The 21,662-nt window shown below is 39.5% G+C and overlaps 1 protein-coding gene across 4 annotated transcripts in view; it reads right to left on the bottom strand.

Annotated features, from left to right (window-relative positions):
* Window positions 1–932: 932 nt before the first annotated feature.
* tjp2 (tight junction protein 2) overlaps window positions 933–21,662 on the bottom strand; it is a 42,849-nt gene continuing 22,119 nt past the window's right edge. For 2 of the 4 annotated variants that reach the window (XM_023337866.1, XM_023337865.1), the window contains 23 exons: window positions 20,706–20,759; window positions 18,283–18,407; window positions 18,097–18,199; window positions 16,667–17,369; window positions 14,419–14,522; window positions 13,652–13,805; window positions 12,250–12,355; window positions 11,720–11,847; window positions 11,555–11,633; window positions 10,684–10,834; window positions 10,490–10,598; window positions 10,009–10,234; window positions 9,740–9,927; window positions 9,574–9,669; window positions 8,769–8,848; window positions 8,477–8,687; window positions 8,293–8,393; window positions 6,927–7,235; window positions 6,089–6,304; window positions 5,949–5,963; window positions 5,156–5,233; window positions 4,929–5,014; window positions 933–3,694 (listed from right to left, as the gene is read on the bottom strand). In XM_023337866.1, the coding sequence (XP_023193634.1) occupies window positions 3,544–3,694; window positions 4,929–5,014; window positions 5,156–5,233; window positions 5,949–5,963; window positions 6,089–6,304; window positions 6,927–7,235; window positions 8,293–8,393; window positions 8,477–8,687; window positions 8,769–8,848; window positions 9,574–9,669; window positions 9,740–9,927; window positions 10,009–10,234; window positions 10,490–10,598; window positions 10,684–10,834; window positions 11,555–11,633; window positions 11,720–11,847; window positions 12,250–12,355; window positions 13,652–13,805; window positions 14,419–14,522; window positions 16,667–17,369; window positions 18,097–18,199; window positions 18,283–18,407; window positions 20,706–20,759 (3,573 nt within the window). In that variant the 3' untranslated portion in view covers window positions 933–3,543. The remainder of the gene's footprint in view (window positions 3,695–4,928; window positions 5,015–5,155; window positions 5,234–5,948; window positions 5,964–6,088; window positions 6,305–6,926; window positions 7,236–8,292; window positions 8,394–8,476; window positions 8,688–8,768; window positions 8,849–9,573; window positions 9,670–9,739; window positions 9,928–10,008; window positions 10,235–10,489; window positions 10,599–10,683; window positions 10,835–11,554; window positions 11,634–11,719; window positions 11,848–12,249; window positions 12,356–13,651; window positions 13,806–14,418; window positions 14,523–16,666; window positions 17,370–18,096; window positions 18,200–18,282; window positions 18,408–20,705; window positions 20,760–21,662) is intronic. The other 2 variants (XM_023337863.1, XM_023337864.1) reach the window with 2 other exon arrangements.

The following is a 21,662-nucleotide window of genomic DNA, read 5'->3' as shown; positions in this document are numbered from 1 at the left end:
AATTGAAAAAAAAAACTAATATATGGAGATATATTGGTGTCAAAAGGCAACATTTTGGCTTAAATAAGCCTTTACGCTGCTTCCCCCCCAATATAAAATAAATATTTTACTATGTGTAATGAATCTACGACTTAAATACAAAAATTACAAAACTATGGTAATAATTCAAGAAAAAAGTCATATTACCAAAATGAGGCTGTATGACAAAAAATCAATGCTACAAAAATAAAGTCGCAACAGAAAAATGGTTGTAATAATTAAATAAAACTTTACAATGTTACTTAAATAAACTCAATTTAAGGAGGCGTAATTTTAAAACCATAGAACAGAAAAAGTCACAATATTGCCAGAAACCTTTTGTATGTGAATTAAGCCAGTATTTTATAAGAATAAAATTGTACGACAATAACACAAAATACAGGAATAAAATTGTAATAAAACGAGAATAAAGTTGAAATACTACAAGAAAAACGTCTCGATACAAAAATCATGTCAAGATAAAGTCAGAATACAACAAATTGTACGACAAAGTCATAACCTTAAGAATAAAGTAATACCAGAAAAAGAGTCATATGGCGGGAAAAATGTTGTACGAGAATAAATCGTACAACAGTAAGTTAAAATACAAAAGAAAATGTAATACATAAATTTATTCACAATATTGCCAGAGTAAAGTTAGAATAATACCAGAATAAAGTCGTTATACCACCACAACTCCTACACACAAAAATAATTAAATAAGGAATGTTAAATTATCTAAAATATTAAAACTTTTTTCCACTGGTATTTAAAATATTAACATTAGAAAGTACTTCAGTCTTTAACATTGGAAACAAAAAACCTTGAGCTGTTCCTTTTAAAATCCAGAATCTTCCATGTTTTATTTTCCCTGCAAAAAGTTTGAAAGTGAAACAAAAAACTGAAACTTTGAGGAATGTGTAAAAAAAAAATGTTTTATTCATCTGAATTTTACAAGAGTGAGCAGTGAAACACTCAGGAGATCACAAGCTACAAAAACCACAAATCACAAACTAAAGACATCATGATTGTCGCCACTTCCCTTCTGTGCACAAACACTTAGACTAGAGTGGGTTTATATCATCAGTACAAAAATAGAAGCAGTAAAAAGGTGATTGTCTCGGCTGCAAACAACCTTTTAAATTCCTCAGTTTGTTCCAGAGGAAACCAGGAATAAATGAAATAACTTTCCCTCCAGACTGTAGAATCAGCTCAATATAAACAGTAACAGCAGGAATTCACAACGTCATGTTACGGCCAGTTCAGGTGGATAAAACAGGAGTTCATTTCTGCAAAAAACGTAGAAAGTTTTAGATTGAGCTCAGAAATTTTCTAGAAAAAAAGGTGGAGGTTTCCGAGTTTCAAAAGTGAAGAAAGAAATTTACTTTTGGAAGATTTCTGGGTTTGAAGAGAAAATTTTCATGGTTTTTTCAAGAAAATTGCCAATATTAGAATGAAAATTTCAGAATTTTTCCTCAACTTTTTGACTTAGAGCTCAGGAATTTCCATGTTTTTCTAAAAAATGTCTGTTTTTTATAGAATTTTTCTGAAATTCTTTTGGAGCAAATAAAGGTTCAACTTTTGAAACTGAAATTTTTAAGTTTCTTCTAGAAAATTTCTGATTAGTCTTCAAATTTTAGAGTTGGTTTTCATTTTTTCCATAAAATTTCTGAGACTAATCTCAAAATTTGAGATTTTTCTGGCAAATTTTAAAAAATTTCCTTATTTTCTATTAATTTTCTGAGATTATTCTCATAATTTCTGAGTTTTGTGACGGACATTTATTCCTTTTTTTCCCATCTAGAACGGCCGTAATACGCTGTCGTAGGAATGACGTCTGTTTAAAATCAAGTTTTTAACAGGAAACCGAAATGCTTCCAGGTTTTCCATCCAGCCTCTGAATTTGACAGCAGCTTCATTTCCCAGCTAGAATCAGGAGTAAAAAGGCACCGCGACAGTTTCCTGCTACCCAGAATGCAACTTTCTCCCCCAGTAAATCTGGGTTTTATTCTGGAAATCAAACAGAAGCCGCTGCAGAAGTGAAGCCTAAAAACTACAGCTGAACTTTTCCTCTGATTGTTTGTTATTCAACTCTGTTTTTAGGGGAATGATTTCTTCTTAAATTGTGACACGAGACGGTAAATATTTTTATCATTTTACTTACTCTTCTACACTTAAATAGACTGAAATTACATAAATAGTTCTGTACAAAAGTCTCGAGTTTTCCCTTATTACTTCCAAGGCATCCAGATTTTCAAAACTGAATAATTCAATCAATAATTTGCCACAGTTTCTGAAGGTCTGAAGTGTTTCTTTGGACTCTGGGAGCTTTTTTCCAGTTTAACGGACAGAAAACGATTCTAGCAGCAAAAACGTGATTATTTTATTCGCCCTGACAGCAGCTGAGGTCAAAGTGTGAATAAAAACACTTTGCCGCTCAATTTCACAGCAGTTATGATTTACAAGTGAAGCAAAGTCATTAAAAATTTTGTGGACTTGTTCAACTAAAACAGATTTTAAATCATCTGCAGAAACCTGGAGAAAAGTTCCAACTGCAAAAATAACATTTGTGATTTTCAGCAATAAAATTAAAAACAAAAACAGCGGTTATAATTTGTAACTTAGGTAAAGTCACTCCAAGCTCCAAGGAGAGAAAACTTTATTTTAATTTAATTTTGTAAAATGTTGCTTTTATAATCACAACTAAACTGATGTAAAGACAGAAATTTAATGTTTTTGTTTCACAGCAGTTACACTGTGAACCAGAATTAAAGTCACCAGGAGTTTATGTACAAACTTCATTAAATGAGCCATTAATGTGCATTTTATTTATTTTCACTCTAAAGAAAATGTAGACTTTAATCCTGAAAAACAGAGTTAATTTTCTACTGTAGGAAATATGTAAAATAAGGTAAATATGGGACGAAACAGCAGGAAGGTACAAATACAAGATGGTGGCAGGAAGTGAGAAAATAGATAATATTCAAAATAAAAGTTAGTTTATAACAGACAAAAACAAGCGTTTAGTTTCGTTTTGTTTCTGTGGAGATATTTAGATAGAAATAAAACTTCTAGACGGTGGAACATGATTATTAAATCTCTCACCTTGTAGAACCAGGTAGCAGCTCTGGTGAAATTGACTGGAAGAAAAACCTTCCAGAAACTTTCCTGGTTCCTGGAAGGTTTTTAAAGACCTTCAGAAACTCTGGATGAATATTAACCAAACCAGCTTTAAAACATGTAATCTGCTGCGTGGAGGAAAAACAAACAAATTAAAGTTAAGACTTCTGCTTGATATTTGTGATGGATCGGATTCAGAAACCTTCGACTCGCCAGTGAAACACTGGAGGCTTTTAAACCCAAACCGAACATTTCGTCTCTGGAAATCAGGACCGATATTTCTTCCTCTGCGGCGCCGCCGCCGCCGGCTTCAAGAGAGTCTGGACTCGAAGCCGAAATGTGAGAAAAAAAGAAGTTCAGAAAGCGACAGAAGCTGGGGAACGACCTCACTTCCTGTTCGGAGCCTCACAGCTCGGTGTCCTTGTACTTCTGAGGGTTGTAGTATCCCCTCCGGGTCTGCTCCGCCAGCTGGCGGCGGTACTCCGCCTCGTTGTCCTCGTTTCCTCTCGTCTCCGAGTACATGGGCCTGGACATCGTCTGCGGCTCGGCGTTGGAGCTGAAAACACAAAAACAAGTCAGATCAGGTGGAAAAGGCAAAAATGGACAATATGATTTCAGCAACATGATTATTTTAACAACGGTGATTAAAAAATGTGAAAAACTCTTTGCAGCTGAAAGCTCTGAACAGCAGTTATGGTTTACAAGTGAAATAAAGTAATCTGAAACTCTGTGGACGTCTCCAACTAAAACTGATTTTAAATGATCAGCAGCTAAATAGGAGAAAGTCAAAATTAAAAATGACGACTCTGTTACAGCGGTTACACTTTAAACTTAGGTAAAGTCACTCCAAGCAAACTGCAGCCAACTTTAAATTAATTTTGCAGTGACAGAAAGAACTAAAACTAAACTGATCTAGAAAGAGAAATTTTAATTTTTGTTTCACAGTGGGTACAATAGAAGTCGATGGATAAACGTCTCTAAAATGACCCCCCAAAAAAATGCATCTTTAAATTTGAGCTCTAAAGAGAATTCATCTCTTAACTCTGATTTTCAGAGTTAATACTCTTGTGTAGAAAATGTACAAAATAAGGGAAATATAGGATAAAACAGGAAGGTGAGAACAAAATGGTGGAATGGAAGGAAAATAAGATTTAGCAGCAAAAATATGATTATTTTATGAACCCTGACAACAGCAGAGGGCAGAGTGCGACAAAAACTCAAATGTTTTCCACAAAAAAAATAAAAATAAAATAAAAACTCCAAAACTTTACAGAAAAGAGAAAATAAACTCTAAAATTAAATTAAAAAAACTCCAGAAAAATACTTCAGTTTGAGCTTCATGTCAAAGAATTTGGATTCTTGAAACAAACGTTACTCAGCAGGTCGTTGCTAGGCAACCAAAGTTTGAAACTGCTTCTGACCCAACAGTTTGTTGCTAAGCAACCAACCAGTGAGTCAGTTGATTCCACCAACCTAGCTTAGCTTAGCCATGTAAGCGGTTAACGTCTTTCCTCTGCCTACATTTCCCAGAATGCTGTGCGGTTCTGGGTCAGAGCTCAGTGAGTATTCTATCAGATGTATCATCTATTGGTATTGATCATGTATCTATCGATTTATTGATTTATTGTCCAGCCCCAGTTGAAGATGTTTTATAAAAACATCCAGGAGATTCTGCTGCTTTGATTTTGATTTATGGAAACAAAGTTTAGTCACTTTGTGCTTCTTGTATTCTTGCTACTGACAGGAATTTAAATCGTTTCTGTAGAAAATGAGACAGAAAAAGCTCTGACCCGATTGGCTGCGGGCGGTTCAGATTGGGTTTTGGCAGCTTCATTGGGACGGCGTAGATGTCTGGATGCTTCTGGGCGATTTCCAACTGGAACAGACCCAGAAATGTCAGAGTGAATCGCAGCAAAGCCACAGAGGAGCCTTTCAGGAAGCTATTGTTCTGGCAGCCGGACCCGGAAACCTCAACGGGTCTGAATGCAGACTAAGCGAGCGGCGGGTTTTCACTGACTCGAGCGTTTTCTGCCTCCTGCAGCTCCAGAAGACGATGAGCTCGGGCCAGGTGGTCCATCTTCTCAAAAGCTTTGATCTGGAAGAGAAGGAGGCTCAGTTAGTGGAAGGAAAACAGAAAGAAAGATGGCCGACATGGAGAGTGGAGGATTATGAGGCTGGTTGTGACTGATGAACACGGGGTTCCTACACGACTGAGTTTTATTTATTCATCCTTATATTTATATATTTCCTTATAATAATTAACAATATATTTAACTCATTTCAGAAACGGCTACATTGAATATTTTTGTCAATATGGTTTAATTTCCAAGATTTTCCAAAGTTTAACTATTTCAGTCATTTTCAGCTACATAAAAAATATTTACAAACCAAATTTTTAATTTTATACATGGCTGTTAAAAGTTTTACTATTCTTACTTTAATAAAATGAATTTAAAACCTTAAAATTCAACAAAAACTGAGTTTTCTCTAAAACTCAACGTTAACTTTGTGTCAAATTAACGAAAAGCTTTAAATCATAAAACTATTTGGTAATAAACTAATTCAGATTAATTTCAACCAACTTATTGTTTATAAGCAGCATAAATGCCACATTAATTTTCTCAACTATTTGCTTAAAAGTTTATATTTAATGTTAAATTTACAGTTTTTTAAATCAAGTTGCATCATTTACAAAGACTGAGAAGCTTAAAGTGCGTCGACAGATTCAGGGTTTAACATCTGGTTAAGTCCAGAAAACGGTCAAGTTTTGTGCAGGAACCCAGAAACAGGATGTGGACATGAGGAGTTACCTGATTGGCCATTCTCTATTTCAAAACAGGAAGAGAGAAAAAGCAAAGGAGGAAGAAAAGGAAACAAGTTTACTAATCGAAGCGTAAAGGAAGAAAGGAGTGAGAAAGTGAGTCTCAAAGCAAACGGGTCGTTTTCCCACCTTTCCCAGGAAGGACTTGTTGGCGGGGTCTTCCTCCTCCTGCTGGGTCGCCGGCGCCTGCTCCTCTGAGGACTGGTGGAGGCGCGGGATGTTGGGCTTCAAGGCCACCGGCGGAGGCGCCGGCCTGCTGGCGGCCGCTGCGTCGATGCTGCTGATGGTGCTGCTGGACTGGGACTCGTAGCTGCGCACCGAGTCGGTCCGAGTCTGGGCGCGGACCTGCAGCGAGGAGAGCAACGCTGGGTTAAAACTGGTGTCAAATGTTTGTGCAGCTAAAATATCATTTTAAAGATAATAATAAATGTTTCCAGAGGTCATGAAAGGTCAACCTGGCTCCGTCTTCAAGTCACATATTTGGTGTCAATAAACTCGGCTACATTTGTGCAGCAGCAACATTTTTTATTTGTGCTGCTGTGAAGATATTAATAAAGTTTAAAAGGTCAAAAGGTCAAACAGCCACATCATCAAATCTAACAAAATTGGTGTCAAACTTGTTTTGCTGCACAAAAATTTTGCGCAGTTTGAGATGCTTAGCAACAGTCACCGCTGTTGCTAAGCAACGTATCAAACATATCAGGTTAGTAGAAATGCTGTGTGGTCAACTGTTAGAGGATGTTGGAGGTTTCATCCCTTTGTGGAGATTAAAGTTCTGAACATGCTCCAACTGGGCCAGAATCGCCTTCTTTGTGAAAACTAAACATATTTTGTGGCGTTTCTGCCGCGACGCCATCTTGGAAATTTTTATCCAAAACACGACAAAACATCCGAGCAGCTCGACGATTCCCAGGAGTTGAGCTGCGATTCCCATCCTCAGTTGGGTCGTTTGAAATCTGCCGCTCACCTTTGGTGGTTCTGGAACAAACGAAGGCGGCGGGCTGGGGTCCCGGGTCAGAACCTCCCTGCCGGGCCTCTTGGTGCGGCGCGGCTCTTCGGGCAGGACGGGCTCCGACGACCTGCTGATGGCGGAGACAGGCGTCGGGTCGTCCAGCGTCTCGTCCAGCTCGTTGTCGGTGTAAGCCCCGCCCTCGTCCGCCGTGTCGTCGTAGTCGCTGGTCAGGCGGCTGTCCATGCTCAGGTAGTCGGCGCTCATGGCCGACAGGTAGGACATGCGGTCGTCCTGGAGGTCCAGGTCCTCTTCTGACCCGTCCATCTGCAGCGACGGGACGGAAAATTTAATCAGAAACTTATTTATTTCAAAACTCACTTTAAATTTAACTTGAATCATTTCATCAATAATTTTCACCTCATTTCAGAAACTGCTGCTTTGAATGTTTTACTTTCTAAAATATTTAACTTTTTCTCAATAGTTTTTGCCAAAACAAAATTTTAGAATTAAATAAAATCTTTGAACGACTTCAGTAATATTTTCAGCTCGTTAAACTCACTGCTACCAAGTTTCAGATCCACATGTTGGATTTTTATTTGACAAACTTAAAAGAATAAAATGAAATTTACAGAAAATCCATCAAAAATTGAGTTTCCTCTAAAGTTTAACTCCTTCAGCCGTTTAGAAACCAAAACATTCGGCTCATTTCAGATAAAACGACTTTGATTTTCCAAGATATTCAACATTTTATGTCTAATTTTGCTGAAATGAAACTAATCAGAAAATCCAACTAAAACTTTTTCTTCACACTGAAATATTTCAGCCATTTTCAGCAAGTTAAACCATTTAATTATCTAAACTTTAAGCTCATTTTATACATGGTTGTTAGATAAAAACAGATCATTTTAGGCCAGTAAAATGTCAGTTTAATTGTTAATTTAAACACAATTTTAGATTTTTTCTCCAAAAGACCAACCATTTCAGCTGCTTAAACAATTTCACTAATTTATTTACCAATATATAAATCTAATTTCAGACATGGCTAACCTGAATTTTGTTGATGTGTTTTAATTTCCAATATATTTAAGTTTTTCTCTTTAACTTTCCCAAAATGAATAAAAAAGCTTCAAATTCAACAAAAAGTTGTTTTTTTTCATCTTCAGCTATTGAAACAATCAATAGACCAACATTTACAGCAATTTTATACTTTTCTGGTTTGTAATTTTTACAGTTAGACTTTTTCCTTCCACTAAACCTTCTATCAATATGCTTGGATTAGCTGTATTGTGTGTGTGTGTGTGTGTGTGTGTGTGTGCACGTGGTTCATTTAGCCTTTTCTAATGAATTGGATGATTTTCTGATTTCGTTCGGTCAGACTCACCTTCCCCTCGGACACCCACACCGCTTTCTCCTGCTGCTCCCGGATCGACTCCTTCACGCTGCCGTACCAGGCGTCGTTCGACGAGTTCAGGTCGATGGTCGCTGGATTCCCGACACACAGGAAGAGCCGCAGTGAGCGAATCGGACTAAAAGTTTGAAACGAGTCGCTCCGAGGCGCCACTGACCGGTGAAGAGGTGGGAGCAGGTCTTCTTCAGCCGGACCGCCTGTTCGTACAGTTTCCTGGCGCTGCGGTTGGATCCGGGGATCAGGCGGCTCCTCATGGTTTTGACGCCCTGCTTGCTGTCCGGGTTCAGGAACACCACGATGGGATACCACTGGGTGTAGTTCAAGGTGTCCACGGCTTTGGGAGTGACGTCCAGCAGCGCGTGGAGGTCCTACAAGACGCCGCATTTTAGGATTTTATTTCCACCATAAAGAGACATTCAGGTAAAAGTAATAAAAAATAAACCAACTACCTGCTCAATGATTTGTCGAATGGTGTTCAGTCTCACCACTCCAGACGATTTCTCACTTCCAGCGTCTTTGGGCTCAGTTTCTGAAACAAACACGTTTTTAACTTTGTTTTAAACTTTGAGTTCATTTGAATTCTATAAAAAATGAGTTTTACAGTGTAACAATTTCTGCAGTTGATTCAAAGCAAAAGAGAGAAAAATGTCCAGCTGATAACAGGAAGGCTGAACAGAAAACAGCAAAATAAAGTTTGATTTTCTTTTCAGTTTTAATTCTCAGTTAAATCTTTTTCCCTTTCTTTTTTTTTTTTTAAACATTTTTGGCCCATTTTAGTTCCATATTCTTGTATCATAGTTGACAACTAAAGTCACATGATCCAAAATGTAATTTCATTTTTTTCATCCAAAAAAATTTGAAGCTGAATAAAAAGAGAAGTTTGAAACAAAAAAGTGAGAAATTTTGAATTTTTTTCCAGTTTTTAATTTTTATTCATTTATTTTTTTGGCTCCATATTTTTGCATTTTTCCAAAGCAGAAACTGTAATGAGCCCAAATCAATACCAGCAGGTGAAATATTATAGAAATATATTAGTCAGAGGTCAAAGGTCTTTTTGAGGATTCCTGACCAACAAAACAGAAATTACTACTGGAGTGAAAATAATAGATGCTAAACTGAGCTTCAAATTCACTGGGATTAATTGTATTTGCCATAAATTCATAATTACAACATCCTGGAAACATCTAAGATGTATTTTATTTGAACAACATGCACCAGTTATTACTGGTATAAGGAAATTTAGACGATACTTACTGGCAATAATAAACTCGTTGGGAAGGTCGCAGGCCAGTTTCTCGTTCACGACGTCAGAAATCGGTCCAAATATCACAACCGGCCTCCTGAAACCAGCTGGAAAAACAAACTGATGTCAGGATTTACCGTCATCAGCCGAGAAGAAGGGAGGAAAAGTTTCCGCTACCTTCTCGGAGCACCACTCTCTCGTACGCGGGGAACTTGGTGGCGACCGGCGCGGTGCTCAGGTCCTCTCGGCTCTTCCGCAGGTCTTTCTTCTTCCCCGCCCTTTGACCTCTCAGCCTCCAGAAGTCTCCTCTGTCGTTGCCTGACGCCGCTCTGGCAGCGTTCTGCACGTTGGCCATTTGTTCAGCTCTGAGACACAAAACAAAACCACCTCAGAGGTTTTCTGCACCGACGGTTTCACATCTCAGACGCGTTGCTCTGACTGCCCACCTGCTCTTGTTGGGGATGATTCCCTTTTTCACCTCCGGCGACTGGCTGTCCTGGTCCATGCGGATGGCCAGCCAGTGGCCCAGCTTGCCGTCGTACAGCGTGTCGATGACCTTGAAGATCTCTCCCCTGCCGAACGGGAGGCTCTGCGGCGCCTCCTTCTCGTACTCGAAGTGGGTTCTGATGTAGAACGAGTCGCCGCGTCCGGACGCCAGAACATCTTCATACACTGGAACCAGAAACACAAAAATCATTTTGGATTCAGAGTTCAGATACGTTTTATAAAAAATGTATTTAGAAAATTTGTTACTTATACGAGTTATTGCCGTTTTGGTCTTTAAAAAATAAAAATTTCCACTTAACTTCATATCTTGGTTCGTCTGATAATGTAATTTTTAAATATTAAATGATTGATAATTTGATCAGTTACTCGGTACTTTTTACCACATCATTTTTTACTGGAGTTTTATTTTTGTGTTCGTACCTTCGGGTTTGCTTTGAGCCAGGATGGTCACGTCTTCTCCTTTTGGGACCTCCAGCAGGAAGAGGACGGCGTCTTCACGCACCATCCCTCTGAAGTCAACGTTGTTCACCTGAGACAGAGAGCAGAAAGTCACTGGAAGGGTTTTCATTTAGACACCATGAGAACGTTGGAATACGAGGACCTGAAGGCGGCACCTTAACGATCTGATCTCCGGTCTGAAGACCCTCCTGCTCGGCCGGACTGTCCTCCTGAACGCCGGCGATGAAGATGCCGACGTCGTTCCCTCCGGCTAGCCGCAGCCCAACGCTGTCGCCTTTCTTGAAGCGCACCATTATCGTGTTCGGCCTTTTGTCATGAAAACAGTTTTAAAAGTTTACTCATATAGGCAAATTTGGCCGGAGGATAAAAAGCTGCTGGCTGAAGACGACTAGCGTTGGTTTTAACTGTTAGCATAACGAGCTAAATCTTAAATGTACGCCTGATATATAAAAGAAAAAGGGACGAAGTGCTTTGCTACTAATTTTCAACACTACAACAACAAGGTAACAAGGTCAGGAAAAAGTTTTAATTAACAGAAAAATAAATAGCGAGGAAGAGAGGAGCAGGTCAGTTATGCTAGCTTGACTATGACAACCTGAACATGTAGATGTGCTGTGGAATTTGGTGTTTCAGTTCAGTTAAAAAAAATAAAGAAATGCAATGAAAACACCAGCTCTGACAGCTGAACAGTAGAGCAGGTGTTTAAATCAGCTAATTAACCGCCGCTATGTTAGCTTAGCTAAAAGCAGGGGTAGCTAATTTACCACAGTAATGACTAATAATCACAAAATAAACATCAAGCCTAAAAACGAAACTGTAACAGACTGAATGTTCTGTTCTTTCTGTGGGGGAGAGAAAATAAATTAATAATACCAACATCTCCAGGTTTTATATAGTTAACGGACTTGTTCTGCTGCAGCAGCACGACTACGTTAAAGATTCGTCCTTTTGCCCTCCAGCGCTGTGAAAATGTGCAAAATTTCCAAATGTAAACAATAACATCCAAGTGGTATATAAACTACTGACCCGTAGACTTCCTGGTCCTCCAGGCTCGGCTTCAGTGGGACTTTTGGAGGAACCTGAACTCTTGGGGCGACTGCTGCTGCTGCAAATGAAAACGTTAAAACGATCAGGTCGGCCATATTGTGCCATAATCAGCTTGTTTTTCTTCAGAGGCAGAAAGTCGTTTACCTGGCGGCGACACGGATCGGGTTTCGTCCCTCTCTGGCGGCAGAGGCGAGGAATCTTCATGCCTGTCCAGACTTCTGAGAGGCGTCGGCATCGCACCCATTTTCGTCATCCTGCTGGAAGGATCGTCTCTGAAAGTAAAATTAAATAAATGTCAGCAGGAAATGCCACGAATAAGAATTACACAAAAATAACACAAGTCATGTTATGAGAATAAAATCTTAGTGTTACAAGAATAAAGTCATAATATGAGAAAAACGAATATTTTAAAACTCAAAACATCTTTAGGAGTAAAACAAGGTCGTGTTCTCTGACCCATGAGAACTTTGCCCTGCCACTTTAGCTGTTGCCACCAACATTGTGTAATTAATTTTCATAATGACCTGAAATAGATAAAGTATTACTGCCAAACAGAGAGAACACAATCTCTTTTTACAGTTGTATATAGTAGGTTTTTCTGTACTTAGAATATCTGAATCAAAGCTAAACTGTGTTGTTTTAAAATAGCCGCGTTTGGCTGCGTGAAGCCGTACCTGGGTTTGTCTCGAAGCCTCTCAGTGGACGAGTGAGAGGAAAGGTCAGAGGGATGACCTCGCTCCTGTGGAGAGTAAGAGCGGTACGACTCGATCTCAGAGATATCTGCAAAAAACACGACAGACGAAGTGAAAAATGTCTCTTTCCTGCAGCCCAACGAGAAACCGAAACACAGACGCAAACGATTCACCTGTTCTGAAATCGAACGTCCCCGACTAAATTGCAAGCATAACCAGATCCGTGGATCTTAAACTGAAAAGCATTAGAAAACGACAAGCACACTGCAAAAACACAAAATGTTACCAAGTATTTTTAGTCTAGTTTCTAGTGTAAATATATTAACGCACTTGAAATAAGAGAAAACTAGAAAATGAGTCATTTTTCAATAAGATGTAGGAGTTTAAGTGAATAATTCCTTAATATTGACAAAAATCTTCTGGTTCCGTTTGCACTCTTTCACCTATAGGAAAAAAATAAAATAAAAATAAAAAATCAGCCCGTTACCTAGCAACCCCAGCAGAGTTCTGCCTGTTACCCAGCAACCTCAGTGGAATTCCACCGTCACCTAGCAACCAGAGCCTGGTCTACACAAAATATGTTCATTACATTCATTTTTTTTTTGGACAAAATCATTTGTGGATAATAATATTTTACTGTGGTCGTTATTTCAGTTACAACATGGAAAAATGTCTCGTTTTCAGGGAGATAATCAATGAAACAAGCAGATTTCTGTCAATATTAAGGAATTATTTACTTAAAACAAGCTGCTAAATCTTGAGAAGTTACTTTCAAGTTAGATTTGTCTTATTTCAAGTGTATTAAAATATCTACACAACAAACTAAGCAAAAATACTTTGTGTTTCTGCAGTGCAGGGGAAAAAATGAAGTGGATGGATGATGTTTGGGAGCTAAAGAAATAAAAAACAACAACAAAAAATCCTTGTATTGTGGGAATCCAACAGCAGGATTATAATCTGGGATTAGATCACCCTGCTGGAGGGGAATGAACACTTTCACACATGAAAACACAAACCAAACAAAGTGGGTCACGCTGGACCAATCAGAGGCCTCCGTCTGGGTCATGTGACCCTAAAAAACCAGGTATAAAAGAGGAGCTGCTGCTGCTGCATGGAGTGAATATTTAAATATTTAAATACGACTAAAAGCGGATGAGAGTAAAAGTAAAAGCTTTTATTTAAAGAGCGTAAAACAAGTTACAGCAACATTATTGGCAACAATGTCTTCTTCACAAATGGAAGTTCACATGCGGTGGGTTATTGTTTTCTGGTTTTAAAGGTATGTTTATGATGATGACGGTGATGATGATGATGGCGGCGGCGGCGGAGGCGAGCATTCACACCGGGTAGGTCCTGCTGGTTTTCAGTTTGGAGGGTCTCTCACCATCGAGCTCCGAGTCGCTGTCCACCATCGGCGGGATGCGGATCAGGATCTGGCGGCGGTCGCGCTGAACCACCAGCTGCAGCCGGCCGCGAGACTTCTCGATCAGCTTCCCGGCGTCGCCGAGGGAGAGGTTCTCCGTCACCGTGCCGTTGATCTGAGGGAGGAGAGAGAGGGAGGGAGGTCAGAGGTCAGAGAGGAGGAGGGGCCGGTTGAGTTTACAGGAAAATAAATACAAGTTGGAAAGAGAGAAAGAAAAATGGGTGGTAAAAAAGATGGAGGAAGATCAGAACGAAGGGATGGCAGAGAGCGGGATTTAGAGGGAGGAACAGGAAGGAAGGAGGGAAGGAAAGGAAGGAAGGATGATTAAAAAAAACAAAGACAGGAAGTAAACACACACTGAAGGAAAAAAAATACAAGGAAAGAAGGAACTGAAGGACACAAGGAGGGAGGATAGAAGGAAGAAGGAAAGGTACAAATAAGGAACAATGAAGGAAGGAAGAAAGGATGGAAAGGAAAGAAAAAGCCAAGAAAAGAGGGAGGAGAGGAAAAAAGAAACAAAAAAGGAAGGAGGGAAGGAAAGAAATGAGGAAAAAGGGAAGGAATAAAGGAGTGAAGAGCAGAAGGAACAAAGGAAGGAAAGAAGGAAGGAAAACCAAATAAAGAATGAAGAGTAATCTCTCTCTCTCTCTCTGTTTATTCTTGTTTTCTGGGTGATTCTGTTTTTCCATAAACTCTGAGTTTCCCTCCCTGCCAGCTGCTGCTCCCACCTTCAGGATGATGTCTCCCTCCTGCAGGTTGCCGTCTCTGCCGGCCAGGCCGCTGCTCGTCATCTCCTTGATGAAGAGCTGGCTGCCCAGGCGCAGGCCGTACTCTGCAGGAGAGGATCACAAACATTTCACTGTCAAACCTGGACAAGATTAGACAAACATGTCGCATTTTAAAGACAAATCTGGTATGAATCTGTAAGAAAAACTAATTTTTTTGGAAAAGTTTTGTTTTACCCTGAAAAATATAGAAAATTCAGCTTTTGATTTGAACATATTTAGTGAGGAAGGAAAATAATCTGCTGTTGAATAAAGATTTACATTTTTTTTGCTGTAAATATTAAAATATTTTCAACCTCTAAACAAAGATGTAAAGCTTTTCATATTTTTAAAGTCTTTTCTGTGTTTTGTCCAAGATTAATAATCTGATTAAATTTGATGCATCATTATTATTAGAGAAATGGAGGTTTAAAAAAACGATTAATTTCACACTTGTAGATGAGAAAATTTAACAGTTTGGAAGATTTAAAAGTTTAAAGTCACATTTAGTAAAGTGTTCATAAATGATGATTTGTGCATCAATCCCTCCTGCTTTAAGAGTTTTAATTTGGAGCTAACCAAGATAAAAATCTTCTCTTTTTCCCTCTATTACTTCAGTAAATTCATTATTTGCATCAGAAAAATCACCACTGGAGACTGGATAAAACTATTAATATGTTGAAAAACTACATTAAACCTAATCCTTAGTTCTACTGTAATAATCTCGTTTTATGAGCTTAGCTTTAATCAAACATCTGAGCTGCTAATCTGTGGGCAAATAAATCAGATTCAAAGGAAGAGATGAAGGCCGGCCGCCACTAATTAACCTCCCAGGTTTTATTTTAATGAGCAAACTCATCTCCATTCTGCTGTTTTGAAGATCTGAACCTCAGAGAGACGCTGACGTGTGAACGCTAAGCTAAGCGCTATTTTTAGCCATGACGGAAAACCAAAAAAGAAATGGCTAGAAAACGATAAATGGTCAAAAAAGAGGAAACGTATCAAATTAAACCGAAAACACAAAACAATTCAGCAAAAGCAGAATTAGCTAGGAGGCTAATTTTGGCTAATGTTACATGTAGCGACTAATCATGGTGGCTAGCTAGCAGGGTGTTAGCCAAAAAACAAAACTATACAGCAATTAATGTAATGGTGTCAAATAAATATAAGATTATTGCATTTTAAGCAATATAATGTTGATTTAAAATGGAATTAAATTTGATATTTATTTAGTTTTTTGTGTAATTGTAATACTTATGAAACATATATTTTTGACCCGATTACTTGATTAATTGCCAGAATAATCAATACTGTGCAGATTGGACACAAAAAAGGCTAGCTAATTAGCCAGCAGGGGTTTGTTAAGCTAGTTAGCTAGTTAGCGGTAGCCGCAACTGCCTTGAGTCACAGATTGAAATCAAGATGTTTACGTGCATCAAACTCTTTGCCTGACAGAAAAGTCAAAAACTATTACGACTTTTTTACATTTCTGTCTTAGTTACTGCTCTTAGTGTGTCGTCTTTTTTAAAGTTTGTTTAATCCAGTTAACGATTAATTGATCACAAATTAGTTGACAATTATTTCAATAATCGATTAATTATGATTAATTGTTTCAGTCCTAAAGGCACCAAAATAATTATGAAGCTACAGAATCTCCCACATTTATACAGTCAAATCTGATTAACTTATTTTATCACCACAATATGTTGCACATAAATTTAACCTTGCATTAAGGACTACTACAATTTCAATAATTGATCAATCACAATTAATCACGATTGATTGATTAAAAATAACCAATATTAATTTGAATAATTGTAATTTCAACAATTGATTAATCGTTTTAAGGACTATTATTACTATTTCAGTAATCAATCAATCACGATTAAACAGATTAATCAATTATTTAAATAGATGATTATTTGGATTGTGATTTAAATATATTAATTACGACTAATCAAGCATCTTGATAATTAAAAATAATTGGTTAATCACAATGAATCAATTATTAAAATCATGATTAATCTGATTAATCGTGACTAAGTGATTGAAAATATCTATTAGTGACAATCAGTGATGATTGATCAGCTTAATTGTGATTTCAATAACTGATCAATTGTGATTAATCTAATTAATTATGATTAATTGCTTCAGCGCTGAAGTGGTCCGAAGCTGAGACCATTAGAACCGCGTCGTTCTCCAGAGTTCTCACCTTCGTTGGGATGGTTCTTCAGCAGCAGGACGTTGACGGGTTTCTCCAGCGGCTCCTGGTCCCGGCCCGGTCGGGGCAGTGGGATGGGAGCAGCAGCGGGCGACGGCGAGCGATCCAGGCGGTCTCTGCTCGCCGTCCGCCGGACCGGCTCGTTGTACCTCTGGTCCCGGTCTCGGTCCCGGCCGCGTTCGAAGCTCGGTTCGCGCCTCTGGCCTCTTCCGGGGCTGTAGCCGTCCCGGCCGTAGCGCGGCTCCGGGCTCGGGGCGCGGTCGCTGCGCAAGCGCCGATCCGGGCTGTAGTCACGGTCGAGGGCATGCTCGCTCCGGTAGCGGCGGTCCGGGTTGTAGTCGCGGTCCAGGGTTCGCTCGCTGCGGTAGCGGCGGTCCGGGCTGTAGTCGCGGTCCAGCGTGTGCTCGCTGCGGTAACGCTGGTCGGGGCTGCGGTCCAGCGTGCGGCCCCTGCTGCCGTCGCGCCGGTAGCTCCGGTCGGGGCTCAGGTCGCGCTCGGCGCTCCTGCCGCGGTCGCGGGTCTGGTAGCCGGAGTCGCCATAGCCGCGGCGCTCCAGGCTGTTGTCGCGGCCGCTGACCATGCTCTGGCGCTCTGCATCGTAGTTGTAGTCGCTGTAGTTGTCGTTGGTGAAGACTTCAGGCGAGGCGGGGCGGGGCATCACACTGACCGGGATCCTCTTGGCGCGCTTGACCGTCTGCAGAAGAAGAAGAAGAGAAATGGTGAGAGAAACCTCGCAGCTGTCTCGGTTCCTTTAAGTCACGGATCCAACAGAACTTTCCAGTTTTCTTTGAAAGCAGGACCAGAAAAACAACAAGCAGTCCAAACAGAGACTGTCTACTAGGACCAATCTATGCAACGTAGTTCTGTATCTTTCCTCACATAACAAAAACGATTGTCAATGTTACCATGGCAACAGCACAGTAATGACATAATAAATACTACGTTTAGTGGCCAGGAATAGAGAAATACACGTTCTAACAACAAAGGCAGGAAGGAAACAAGAGCAAATGATAGAGGAAGGAACGAAGGAAACAAGGACAAAGAAAGAAAGGAAATACGCCTAGTATGAAAGGAAACATGAAGGAAGAAGGAAGGACACAAGAGCAATGTAAGGAAACATGTAGGAAACAATGACAAAGGAATTAAGGAAACATGAACTAAGGATACATCAAGGAAGGAAAGAATAAAGGAAAAAAGAAGGGTGTGAAAGGAGGGTGGAAGAAAGAAAGAAAAGATACAAGAGTAACGGATACAAGTAAGAAAGGAAGGAATAAAACCAAAGGAGGAAAAGAAAAAGAAAAGATACAAGAGCAAATAAGTAAATAAGGAAAGGAAACATGAAGGAAGGAAAGAAAGAAGGAAACGAGGACAGAGGAGTGAAGGATGAATCCAGTGTAACTGAGTTTTGATGTCAATCTTACGATTTTGGCCGTTTTGCCACATTTCCTGAGGGTCTGAACGGCGAAGGAGTGCAGCGCTCCGTCCATGGGCGTGTTGTTCACCAGAATCACGCGGTCCTTCTCACTGAAACACACACACACACTGGTCAGCGCTCTGACACACACACACACACAGGTCCGTCCCCGACCCTCTGAGATCCAACTCACAACAGCAGCCCCTCTGCCGGGCCGTCCCGCAGGACGTCCGACACCACGATGGACGTCTCGCCCGTGTCCTCGTTCGGGTTGTCCCGTCCTCCTGAAACCGCGATCCCAAAACCCATTTTGGAATCCTGGTAAAAAAGATAAAAAACAACTTTAACCATTTAAAACCATTCCCAGGAGAAAAGCGTTTTTCCACCAACGACCCGATTTAATCAGGTTTTTATTCCACCTGGTGATGAACCGGTTTTCCCACCAGATGAGATTAAGTTGGAGATTTGATGACCTCGCCTCTTTATCCCTCCCTCCAATCTGGACCGTTTATAGAAACAATTCACCGCTTCCCTCCGTCTCTAGCAGATGGCCGATCGAGCGGAGGGAGGGAGAGAGAGAGAGCGCAGAGACAAGCCGCCATTTTGGTTTTTTCCTTCCATCAATGGTAAAACAAAAACACTTTTAAATGGTTCAGATTTAGAGCTTTGGGTTATTTTTAAATGTATGAAATGGTTCAGATTAAAACCTCAGTCTGGGTTTGGTGGAAGTGAACTCTGGCGCTGAGCGGACCAGAGACCGCCATCTACAGGCCATTCTGGTCAATACGTTACTCTTTGCTTGTGTTGTGTCGGTTGTCATGGTGACAGGTATGCGTGTAGCGTAAAGCTGAGCTAAAAAGTGAGGAAAAGCAAAATATAACATTAACATTCAATAAAAAAGACACAAACTGGAATATTAATGAATTTGTTTGTAGAACGTGGCGATAATCATCCAATAGGATGAAATGTTTCATAAAGTAGAGGTCTGTTAGATTTTAAACTAATTTTAACTATCTAATAATAAATTATTTTCTAATGAAAAAATTCTCTCCAATAAAGAGAAATTTGCTTAGTCATCTCTTGACAGAATTCAAACTGTTTATAGATTTAGTTAAATCCGGAGAGAATAAATATTTTATGCATAAAAACATCGGCCATTTTCTCATCTTTAATTTAAACCATATTTTATAGAAATCGGGGTAAGAAATAATATTTTAGTGACAGATTCTTCCTCATATTGCAACAGTCTGGTTTTGTGGACATGACTCAATGACTCAGTAATGGCCGCCTGCAGGAGCGTCGCTAGCGTTAGCGGCTAAGAGGCGATGTCCAAACCAATAATTTATATCAATGGAGAAATCCTAAAATCTGATGCTACTCCATTTCTGTTTACATTTTGTGAAGCAGGAAGTTGTCTGAGATTTTTGTGTTGTTTCCTTCAGTGGTTTTGGTGCAGCGCCCCCACAGGCCAGGAGGGGAACAGGTTATTCAATTAGTTTGGATCATTTGACTCGGTGCAAAGTGAAAGAGCAGCAGCAGCTGAAGAACGGTACAAATGTTGCAATTTTGGTCCCAATCAAACCGAATCTACCGGACCATCAGGTGTGAAACCAACCGAATTGTGTTTAGTGTGTCAAATCTGAAATAGTTTGAGAGAAACACCGTCTCCTGTTAACACAAAACAGTAAACTGGGTGTATTTCCGTCCTGTTTGGAACCAGCAGGGAGAGCGAAGCCGCCCGCCTCACCTGATGACTCTAATCCAACAAATATCAGGCAGCGTTGAGGCTTTAGCAGCATCAGATAATGAACGGTAGGAGAGCGACAGCTGGCTGCCGGAGGGGCGGGGGCAGAAAAAAAAACCTTTTCCTGCATTAAATCAGCTCCGTTTGTCCTGCGCTGCACGTGTTCACAGTCAAACACCATCAAAAACACGCAGAGGCCTGATTCAATCATCAATAAATCAAATGATAAATTAAAACAAGCTCAATTACTTCCATTTTCATAACCTTCTCCTTTTCTCTATAAAAAACTGGATGATGAAAGTCTTCAGTTTGGTGTCAACTAGACCTTTTTTTGAAGGATAATTTTGTTTACAGAGATTTTAATTAATTTTATTTTTATTTCTGTTTTGTTTATTTACTTTGGATATTTATAACATCCACAACAATTCAGATTTAGAGCTTTATATGCTTTTAAAATTCCTAAAACTGTTCAGATTCAGAGCGTTGAAGTTTCTCCAATTAGTTTAGATTTTAATATTTAAAATGTCTTCCAGGTTCAGTGTTAAATGTTCACTAGAAATTAAAGTTTGCTGATCTTTGAGATTATATTCTTGCGTCATTATTTTGCCATTTCCATTATATTAGTTGAAAATGGTCTCAAAACAACATCATCGTTTGTCACGATAACTAATGGGACCATCTGTGGTCCAGTACAGTTTGTTGTGTTGACCGGCCTGAACATGCGTCAGCTTCTGCTTTTACAGGAAAAGAAAAGTGAAAGTGTGTCCATCTTTAGCCGTTACTCAGTAATAATTCATCAGCCCTCGGAGCGAAGCGCTGCCGCCGTCGTCTTTGTGGTGAATAATGTAAAGATGGCGGCGTCTGGGACTCACCCTCTGCAGGGTCACGGTGTACTGCTCCCACACCGTCTGCTCCATGACCGGGTTCTGGGGAGCAACACAAACATTTCCATTTCAGACTCAGATTAATAATGCATTCTGTGATGTAACCAAACAAAGCCGCTCCACCGGGCCCGTCGTTACACAAGCAGAGGAACGGCGGCGGCGGCGGCGGCCCGCTCCCAGCTGGAGACGCACCGATCAACCGGCCAGAGATCGGAACCAGACGATTTTTCACTCCAGCATATACAATGATTTATCGTCCAACACTCGGTTGGAAACTCAAAGAACTTTTAAGAAGAGAAATATTGGTTCAGATCAGCTAGAAAAAAATCTGATCGGTGCGTCTGAATGAAGCTGCCAACAGTAAATCAACTTTTGTAACATTTTAAAACTATTAAGATACTTTACAAAAGAACAGAAATCTGAATTTTTCTACATTACAACTAAAGCTTCTTTCTACACAGGAAGAAATAAACTTTCATTAAGCGTCTAAGGTGAAGAGCACTTTAAAATATTTTTATTTTATGTGTCAATTCAAGCTAAAATTTTAAGCACTTGCATAAAAACCAGGTTTGGTGTAAATCAGGTTGAACAGCACAAGAAAAACTTCTGTCTGAATAAATCACCATCAATTATTCAACAAAGTCGTCAGTTCTCAACGGAAGTTACATTTCTTTAAATTAAATAAATTTAAAAAATTAAATACAAACTGAAAAACAACAAAAAATTAAAGAAAAAAGTAAAATAAAAAAATAATTTCCCCCCCCCAAGCAAAAATAAAAATAAATGTTTTCCTCCTTTAAAAAATTACAGAAACTGATTTCCCGCTCTTTAAAAATAAAAAAATTGTTAAAAGTATTAATGAATAAAAATGCAGAATTGTCTTTAAGTTCTTTTCATTTAAAATCAAATTTAAAAATGTTTCTCTTAAAAGAAAATTAGCAGCTT

The sequence above is a fragment of the Xiphophorus maculatus genome, chromosome 8 (assembly GCF_002775205.1).
Source record: "Xiphophorus maculatus strain JP 163 A chromosome 8, X_maculatus-5.0-male, whole genome shotgun sequence".
In the NCBI taxonomy this organism is placed as follows: domain Eukaryota; kingdom Metazoa; phylum Chordata; class Actinopteri; order Cyprinodontiformes; family Poeciliidae; genus Xiphophorus; species Xiphophorus maculatus.
The sequence above is the reverse complement of the archived record's forward strand: the minus strand, read 5'-3'. Positions and strand labels throughout refer to the sequence as shown.